The sequence below is a fragment of the Triticum dicoccoides genome, chromosome 4A (genome assembly GCF_002162155.2).
Source record: "Triticum dicoccoides isolate Atlit2015 ecotype Zavitan chromosome 4A, WEW_v2.0, whole genome shotgun sequence".
Classification (NCBI taxonomy): domain Eukaryota; kingdom Viridiplantae; phylum Streptophyta; class Magnoliopsida; order Poales; family Poaceae; genus Triticum; species Triticum dicoccoides.
Window position 1 is genome coordinate 629,932,002 of NC_041386.1, and position 10,067 is coordinate 629,942,068.

At 45.4% G+C, this 10,067-nt stretch overlaps 1 protein-coding gene across 1 annotated transcript; it reads right to left on the reverse strand.

Annotated features, from left to right (window-relative positions):
• Positions 1 to 6,600: 6,600 nt before the first annotated feature.
• Positions 6,601 to 8,407, reverse strand: LOC119289463 (IAA-amino acid hydrolase ILR1-like 4). The gene is made up of 4 exons (XM_037568780.1): positions 8,150 to 8,407; positions 7,340 to 7,780; positions 7,122 to 7,250; positions 6,601 to 7,033 (listed from the first exon to the last, which is right to left on the reverse strand). The coding sequence occupies exons 1-4, from the start codon at positions 8,360 to 8,362 to the stop codon at positions 6,656 to 6,658; spliced, it is 1,161 nt and encodes a 386-aa protein (XP_037424677.1). The 5' UTR covers positions 8,363 to 8,407; the 3' UTR covers positions 6,601 to 6,655.
• Positions 8,408 to 10,067: the final 1,660 nt, after the last annotated feature.

A 10,067-nucleotide genomic window follows, 5' to 3' on the forward strand; every position in this document is an offset into this window, starting at 1 on the left:
AGAACAACCATTATTCTCTGATTTAAATGAATAACTGTCTCGCATCAAACAAGATCCAGATATAATGTTCATGCTTAACGCTGACACCAAATAACAATTATTTAGGTCTAATACTAATCCCGAAGGTAGATGTAGAGGTAGTGTGCCGACCGCGATCACATCGACTTTGGAACCATTTCCCACGCGCATCGTCACCTCGTCCTTAGCCAATCTTCGCTTAATTCGTAGTCCCTGTTTCGAGTTGCAAATATTAGCAACAGAACCAGTATCAAATACCCAGGTGCTACTGCGAGCATTTAGTAAGGTACACATCAATAACATGTATATCACATATACCTTTGTTCACCTTGCCATCCTTCTTATCCGCCAAATACTTGGGGCAGTTCCGCTTCCAGTGACCAGTCTGCTTGTAGTAGAAGCACTCCGTTTCAGGCTTAGGTCCAGGTTTGGGTTTCTTCTCTTGAGTAGCAACTTGCTTGTTGTTCTTTTTGAAGTTCCCCTTCTTCTTTCCTTTGCCCTTTTTCTTGAAACTAGTGGTCTTGTTGACCATCAATACTTGATGCTCCTTCTTGATTTCTACCTCCGCAGCTTTCAGCATTGCGAAGAGCTCGGGAATAGTCTTATTCATCCCTTGCATATTATAGTTCATCACGAAGCTCTTGTAGCTTGGTGGCAGTGATTGGAGAATTCTATCAATGACGCAATCATCTGGAAGATTAACTCCCAATTGAATCAAGTGATTATTATACCCAGACATTTTGAGTATATGCTCACTAACAGAACTGTTCTCCTCCATCTTGCAGCTATAGAACTTATTGGAGACTTCATATCTCTCAATCCGGGCATTTGCTTGAAGTATTAACTTCAACTCCTGGAACATCTCATATGCTCCATGACGTTCAAAACGTCGTTGAAGTCCCGATTCTAAGCCGTAAAGCATGGCACACTGAACTATCCAGTAGTCATCAGCTTTGCTCTGCCAGACGTTCATAACATCTGGTGTTGCTCCAGCAGCAGGCATGGCACCCAGCGGTGCTTCCAGGACGTAATTCTTCTATGCAGCAATGAGGATAATCCTCAAGTTACGGACCCAGTCCATGTAATTGTTACCATCATCTTTCAACTTTGCTTTCTCAAGGAACGCATTAAAATTCGTCGGAACAACAGCACGGGTCATCTATCTACAATCAAACATAAACAAGCAAGATACTATCAGGTACTAAGTTTCATGATAAATTTAGGTTCAATTAATCATATTACTTAAAGAACTCCCACTTAGATAGACATCCCTCTAATCCTCTAAGTGATTACGTGATCCAAATCAACTAAACCATGTCCGATCATCATGTGAGATGGAGTAGTTTCATTGGTGAACATCACTATGTTGATCATATCTACTATATGATTCATGTTCGACCTTTTGGTCTCCGTGTTCCGAGGCCATATCTGTATATGCTTGGCTCGTCAAGTATAACCTGAGTATTCCGCGTGTGCAACTGTTTTGCACCCGTCGTATTTGAACGTAGAGCCTATCACACCCGATCATCACGTGGTGTCTCAGCACGAAGAACTTTCGCAACGGTGCATACTCAGGGAGAACACTTCTTGATAATTAGTGAGAGATCATCTTATAATGCTACCGTCAATCAAAGCAAGATAAGATGCATAAAAGATAAACATCACATGCAATCAATATAAGTGATATGATATGGCCATCATCATCTTGTGCTTGTGATCTCCATCTTCGAAGCACCGTCGTGATCACCATCGTCATCGGCGCGACACCTTGATCTCCATCGTAGCATCGTTGTCGTCTCGCCAATCTTATGCTTCCATGACTATCGCTACCGCTTAGTGATAAAGTAAAGCATTACAGCGCGATTGCATTGCATACAATAAAGCGACAACCATATGGCTCCTGCCAGTTGCCGATAACTTGGTTACAAAACATGATCATCTCATACAATAAAATTTAGCATCATGTCTTGACCATATCACATCACAACATGCCCTGCCAAAACAAGTTAGACGTCCTCTACTTTGTTGTTGCAAGTTTTACGTGGCTGCTACGGGCTTAAGCAAGAACCAATCTTACCTACGCATCAAAACCACAACGATAGTTTATCAAGTTGGTGTTGTTTTAACCTTCGCAAGGACCGGGCGTAGCCACACTCGGTTTAACTAAAGTTGGAGAAACTGTCACCCGCTAGCCACCTTTGTGCAAAGCACGTCGGGAGAATCGGTCTCGCGTAAGCGTACGCGTAATGTCGGTCCGGGCCGCTTCGTCCAACAATACCGCCAAACCAAAGTATGACATGCCGGTAAGCAGTATGACTTATATCGCCCACAACTCACTTGTGTTCTACTCGTGCATATAACATCAACACATAAAACCTGGGCTCTGATACCACTGTTGGGGAACGTAGTAATTTCAAAAAAAATTCCTACACACACGCAAGATCATGGTGATGCATAGCAACGAGAGGGGAGAGTGTGATCTACGTACCCTTGTAGACCAACAGCGGAAGCGTTAGCACAACGCGGTTGATGTAGTCGTACGTCTTCATGGCCCGACCGATCAAGCACCGAAACTACGGCATCTCCGAGTTCTAGCACACGTTCAACTCGATGACGATCCCCAGACTCCGATCCAGCAAAGTGTCGGGGAAGAGTTCCTTCAGCACGACGGCGTGGTGACGATCTTGATGTACTACCGTCGCAGGGCTTCGCCTAAGCACCGCTACAATATTATCGAGGATTATGGTGGAAGGGGTCACCGCACACGGCTAAGAATATGATCACGTGGATCAACTTGTGTGTCTAGGGGTGCCCCCTGCCCCCGTATATAAAGGAGCAGGGGAAGGTGCGGCCGGCCAGGAGGAGGGCGCGCCAGGAGGAGTCCTACTCCCACCGGGAGTAGGATTCCCCCCCTTTCCTAGTTGGAATAGGATTCGGGAGGGGGAAAGAGGAGAGAGAGAAGGAAGGGGGGGGGCTCCGCCCCCCTCTCCTTGTCCTATTCGGACTAGGGGGGAGGGGCGCGCGGCCCAGCCCTGGCCACCTCTCCTCTCTTCCACTAAAGCCCACTAAGGCCCATATACCTCCCGGGGGTTCCGGTAACCTCCCGGTACTCCGGTAAAATCCCGATTTCACCCGGAACACTTCCGATATCCTAATATAGGCTTCCAATATATCAATCTTTATGTCTCGACCATTTCGAGACTCCTTGTCATGTCCGTGATCACATCCGGGACTCCGAACAAACTTCGGTACATCAAAATGCATAAACTCATAATATAACTGTCATCAAAACCTTAAGCGTGCGGACCCTACAGGTTCGAGAACAATGTAGACATGACCGAGACACGTCTTCGGTCAATAACCAATAGCGGAACCTGGATGCTCATATTGGCTCCCACATATTCTACGAAGATCTTTATCGGTCAGACCGCATAACAACATACGTTGTTCCCTTTGTCATCGGTATGTTACTTGCCCGAGATTCGATCGTCGGTATCTCAATACCTAGTTCAATCTCGTTACCGGCAAGTCTCTTTACTCGTTTCGTAATACATCATCTTGCAACTAACTCATTAGTTGTAATGCTTGCAAGGCTTATGTGATGTGCATTACCGAGAGGGCCCAGAGATACCTCTCCGACAATCGGAGTGACAAATCCTAATCTCAAAATACGCCAACCCAACATGTACCTTTGGAGACACCTGTAGAGCTCCTTTATAATCACCCAGTTACGTTGTGATGTTTGGTAGCACACAAAGTGTTCCTCCGGCAAACGGGAGTTGCATAATCTCATAGTCATAGGAACATGTATAAGTCATGAAGAAAGCAATAGCAACATATTAAACGATCGGGTGCTAAGCTAATGGAATGGGTCATGTCAATCACATCATTCTCCTAATGATGTGATCCCATTAATCAAATGACAACATATGTTTATGGTTAGGAAACATAACCATCTTCGATTAACGAGCTAGTCAATTAGAGGCATACTAGTGACGTTTGGTTTGTCTATGTATTCACACAAGTATTATGTTTCCGGATAATACAATTCTAGCATGAATAATAAACATTTATCATGATATAAGGAAATAAAATAATAACATTATTATTGCCTCTAGGGCATATTTCCTTCAATAACTATCCCTCAACATGCAACAAAGAGTCACTCCAAAGTCACTAATAGCGGAGAACGAACAAAGAGATTATGGTAGGGTACGAAACCACCTCAAAGTTATTCTTTCTAATCAATCTGTTGGGCTATCCCTATAAGTGTCACAAACAACCCTAGAGTTCGTACTAGAATAACACCTTAAGACACAAATCAAGCAAAACCCTAATGTCACCTAGATACTCCAATGTCACCTGAAGTATCCGTGGGCATGATTATACGATATGCATCACACAATCTCAGATTCATCTATTCAACCAACACAAAGGACCTCAAAAGAGTGCCCCAAAGTTCTACCGGAGAATCACGAGGAAAACGTGTGCCAACCCCTATGCATAGGTTCCCAATGTCACGGAAGCCGCAAGCTGGTCACCAAAACATACATCAAGTGGCACGTGGTATCCCATTGTCACCACAGATATCCACGGCAAGACATACATCAAGTGTTCTCAAGTCTTTAAAGACTCAATCCGATAAGATTACTTCAAAGGGGAAACTCGATTCATTACAAGAGAGAAGAGGGGGGAGGAGAAACATAAGATCCAACTATAATAGCAAAGCTCGCGATACATCAAGATCGTATCATCTCAAGAACACGAGAGAGAGAGAGAGATCAAACATATAGCTACTGGTACATACCCTCAGCCCCGAGGGAGAACTACTCCCTCCTCGTCATGGAGAGCACCGGGATGATGAAAATGGCCACCGGAGATGGATTGCCCCCTCCGGCAGGGTGCCGGAACGGGTCTAGATTGGTTTTCAGTGGCTACGGAGGCTTTTGGCGGCGGAACTCCCGATCTATTGTTCGTTCTGGAAGTTTTAGGGTATATGGAGTTATATAGGCGGAAGAAGCACGTCAGGAGAGCCACGAGGGCCCCACGAGGCAGGGGGCGCGCCCTAGGGGGGGCGCCCCCCACCCTCGTGGGTAGCTCCCGTATCTTCTGACGTGGGGTCCAAGTCCATCAGGTGTGTTTCCTTCCAAAAATAACTTCTCCAGTTGATTTCGTTCCGTTTCGACTCCGTCTGATATTCCTTTTCTTCAAAATACTGAAATAGGCATAAAACAACAAATCTGGGCTGGGCCTCCGGTTAATAGGTTAGTCCCAAAAGTAATATAAAAGTGGATAATAAAGCCCAATATTGCCCAAAACAGTAGATAATATAGCATGGAGGAATAAAAAATTATAGATATGTTGGAGACGTATCATGGCTCTCCAAGGAAATCAATTTCCGACGGCTGCCATAATGGGTGAAATCAAGAGTCTACTTAAGCAGGGTAGAGAGTACTCTGTAGTGCATGTGCATCGTTCATGTAATAATGTAGCACACCGGCTAGCTCAGATAGGGCATCATCATATGCGTACGGCAGTTTGGCTACGGTCTGGACCAAATGAGATTGAGTTGCTACACCGGTATGATTGTAATCCCCATGGTTGAGCAATAAAAATCTCATTTATTCGCAAAAGAAAAGGAAGTGCGGGTCGTTTCCGTTCAGGTTTCAGAACTTGTATATGCTTGTTAGGTACCTATTGTTTTGCGCTCCTACTAGGCTTTGACCGGATTAGCCTGTGAGCTTCCGGCTGGAGTCGCATCGTGTTGTGGGATGCTGGTGTGTCGTCGTTGTAAGGCCCTGTTTGGTTCGGCTGTGGATTTCTAAAAGCAGCTGTGAAAAATCTGCTGTGAAAAAACAGTTGTGGAAAATCTGATTTGAAAAAGATGTAGGTCATTTGGCAAACCAGCTGATACAACCTTTTCAGATTTTGGCCCGCAGCGGAATCAGATTTTGGAAAGCACATCCTGAGCTGCTTCCGTTTTTGGTTCAGATTTTGGCAGCGGATTTCTGGAATCGGATTCTGCTGGGTTCGCCCTTTGGTTCAGATTCTGCTGCGCGGCAGCGGAATCCGGCGATAAAAGCTGAACCAAACAGGGCCTAAGACATGTGGTTCCTGATATATGAAAATCGGAGAGGCGGCTCTCTTTTTTTTTAAAGTCTCTCCCCCTTCTGCCACCTCCGCCCGATCTAGGGTTTGAGTAGAATTACGGGAGAGGGGAATTGAGACGATATCACCTCACTCGCATCCTTCTTTTTTTAGAAACCCTCACTCCTATCCTTTATGTGTGCCGCCCGACTAGTGGGCCTAATGTTTGGCCCATGGTCAAATAATTCCAGCCCATCAGCCCCACCAGTAAGGCCCACACCCAAGCCACCTCTACCAACCAACTCACGCGAGACCGCGGCCACTGGAAATGACCTCCCCAACTAGTATGGTGAATGTTGTTTACCCTCCAAAATGAATTTGAACAGAATGAAATGAACGCACGAAAAGATATCCGTACATAAAGGCATGCAAAGAAAACCAAGAATTTTCCAAACTGATAATAAAGTTAAAAAAAATGCTCTCTCTGCAGTGATCTAAATAATCTTATATTTCTTTACAGAGGGAGTACATATCAACAAAATAAGACAAATTAAGTGAGAGGAGAGGCGGCGTGCTTGTTCAAGAACTCGATGGCAACACCGGCATGCATGGCAGCCCCGATGGGGAGCACATTCTCGTCGACCACCAGGTGCGGCGTGTGCAAGTAACTTATGTCCTCGCCGGCACGATGGGCGCCGACGTTAAAGAAGGCGGCCGGGATCTTCTGTGCATAGAACCCAAAGTCCTCTGCTGCCATAAACTGGGGGCACAACAACACATTCGCCTCCCCCAACATGCTCTGTGCCACCACCTTAGCATCCGCGTACATGCCTTCGTCATTCACGGTGGCTGGGTACGGCCGGTGCTCCTCCTCCATGAAGTCCACCGTCGCCTTGCACCGTCCCACAGCGGCCTGCCCCTCGATCACCTTTAGTTAATTACAGTGTGTTAGTTCAAAGAAACTAAACCTTGAAATTCCTAGGAATAAGTTATCTCATGACCATGTTGTTCATCACCTCCCTGATCCTTTTCATGAGATAGGATAGTCCTTCTGTTGTCATGCTCCTCAAGGTGCCGCCCAAGGTCACAGACTCCGGGATGACGTTGAAAGTTTCACCTCCTTTGATGAAGGTTACGGACACCACCTGTAAATAATTGTTCAAACAGGTATGGGCAAATGATCAATATGTTGAAGTGCATCAACGTACACCCGAGGAATAGAAAGAATACATACTGCGCTCTGGAGTGGGTCGATCTCACGAGCAACGAGCTGCTGGAGGCTAAGGACGGCCGAGGAGGCGGCCACCACCGGGTCAACTACGGATTGGAGCATGGCAGCGTGGCCGCCCTTCCCGGTGATGGTCGCCTTGAAGCGGGCAGATCCGGCAAGGAACGGCCCTGGCCTGGAGCCGACGGTGCCCACCGGCATGCTCGTGTTGATGTGCACGGCAAATATGGCAGCTACATCGTCCAGGACGCCGTCCTGCAGCACATGGTACCCGCCGGCGTGGCCCTCCTCCGCCGGCTGGAACACGAGCTTCACCGTGCCCTTGAGGCCGTCCTTGCGGGACTGGAGCAGCTTGGCGGCGCCGAGGAGCATGGCGACGTGCGCGTCGTGGCCACAGGCGTGCATCTTGCCGTCCTCCTTGCTCTTGAACTCCCACTCCACCATCTCCTGCAATAATTAATGGATCCAGCACACGTATAAATGAATTAGTGCAAAACAAACTAACCACTGGTTTGATAATTGAGTTGCGACTTTGTTTGTACAAATGAGTTATCTTGGTCGTACGTTTTGCAGCCGGCGATGGACAACGACTCTAACTATTTGCTGTGACTTGCAAAGTCGCATGCAATATACGTGACACTTGCATGCTAATACGATTCTATGCACACTTGCATGGTGCAATTATAGTTAATTAACATAAGCTCGCCTTCTTGCAGACGACTTGCTACCTACCGATGGCGATCGACGGATCTAGTCACAGAATGGATCAACCAACTCCAATTTTTCCATTTTTCAAGGACACGTCGATCGACTGACCTGGATGGGGAGGGCGTCCATGTCGGCCCGGAGCGCGAACACCGGCCCCGGGCCGCCTCCGCCGGCGATGGTGGCTACGACGCCGGTGCACGCGACGGGCCAGACGTAGGGGATGGCGAGGGCGTCGAGCTCGGCGCGCACGAGCGCGGAGGTGTGGTGCTCCTGGAAGGCCAGCTCCGGGTGCTGGTGGATCCGCCGCCGCACGCCGAGCATCCACGCCGCGAACCCCTGCGCCTGCGCCTCCACCAGAAGCTGCTCCGCCGCCATCGTGTCCATCGATCGGTATGTATTACGCCGGACGCGTGCCAGCAAGCTAGAGGCGGGCAGGCAGGCAGATACTCGGAGGAAGGATGGCTTTTTGTCCTTCAGACGTTGTGTAGTACTTGTAGTACGTAGCGTTGACGGCGGGAAGGATGGTTTGGTCTTGTCTGTGCAGGCCCGGGCCTGGCCGAGGAGGATGCTCCATGCTTGGGCCGTCATAATGTGGTTGGTTTTTCTCCTTTTCTCTGCACAATGATAATTTCATCAGCATTTTCTGAAATTTCGGATGGTTTTTAAATATAGTAAAAAAATAATTCATGAGATTTTCTTACCTGGAGACATATTTGAAATTTTATGGCCATATTTTAAATATTCAATCATTTTTTAAAATACGGAACAGATTTCACATTGAGGAACATTTTTAAGAATTCACGAGCACTTTTCAAGTTCATGCTCATTTATAAATTATCAAACATATTTTAAAATTCGCCAACATATTTCAATTTTTGTATTATTTATATACAATTGCGAACATATTTCAAACTCAGAAACATTTTGAAATTAAGGACATTTTAAAATTGACTCGGGAGTATTTTATTAATTCTGAGATATATTTTAAATTCTTGGATTATTTTGAAATCAAACTATTTTAATATAGTAAGCAAATGAAAAGGTATACCGATGGAATCAATCGAGCCACAAAAACGATCAAACAATAAACGAACGAAGTTGCTGACAGAAACAACTTGCAACAGGGCCAACTAATGTAGTTACATGCTTAGGTCCGTATTTCTCGCCTATTTCCTGTGGAATAGGAGGACCCATGTACAGGGAGCATTGAGGTTGGCATACGGTGGTAGGTGGCGACAGTCTAGTCAGGATGGTCGCTGTAAAAGGAGGGAGCTCGGCGAATCAATTTAGCGCTTTAGTGGACGGGGCATGGATTGTAGGCCCAGTCGATATGGAAGGACTTCTTTCTTATATGTGCAAGAGGTGAATCCTATTGCAACCCACTTTTCGTTTAGCGTATTTGTCCACACCGGGTTTCGGAAGGCTTTTCCATTCTATTGAAGCCGTTATTGGATTCCATTCTAATATTTCCATAACGGTTTTCTCTTGTGTTTTGTTTTTGCTGGTATAATAGGTTTTTCATGTGTTTTGTTTTTACATTTCTTTTCCATTCTATTATTTCCATATTTTTAATTTTTCCTCTCTCATCCATTTTAAAATTTCTGAATATTTTCTCAAATTATAGTCAGTTTTTAAAATGTCATACATTTATTAAAATTTGGGAAAATAATTAAAATTTGTGTTCATTTTTTAATTTCTGTATCAGTTTATCTATCGAGTCACATTAAAATTATTTTAACATTTCAACCAGAAAACATCTTCATTCATGGCAACTTCATAAATTTCATGATCATCTTTTAAGCTTCGAATTTTTTAAATTCAAGATATTTTTAGAAATAGCAAAAAGTTAACAATTTGCCTATTTTAAAATTTTGTGCTTTAATGAACAAGGCCTGTGTTGTAGGCCCGGTTGATATGGGAAGGCAGAAGCTTAAGTTTGGAGCAGCTATTTTTTATGAGGAAAACATGCTTCATTTTATTGATCTATATGATGAAATACAGGAATACAAGAGAGTATCAAAGGGTT

Bases quoted from the DNA above. Each gene is read 5' to 3' on its own strand.
- LOC119289463 (XM_037568780.1), bottom strand. From the start codon at position 8,362: ATGCTCGGCGTGCGGCGGCGGATCCACCAGCACCCGGAGCTGGCCTTC. The intron at 7,781-8,149 runs GTCAGTCGATCG...TAATTATTGCAG, and splicing joins TGGACGCCCTCCCCATCCAG to GAGATGGTGGAGTGGGAGTT. The intron at 7,034-7,121 runs GTGATGAACAAC...AATTAACTAAAG, and splicing joins TCATGAAAAGGATCAGGGAG to GTGATCGAGGGGCAGGCCGC.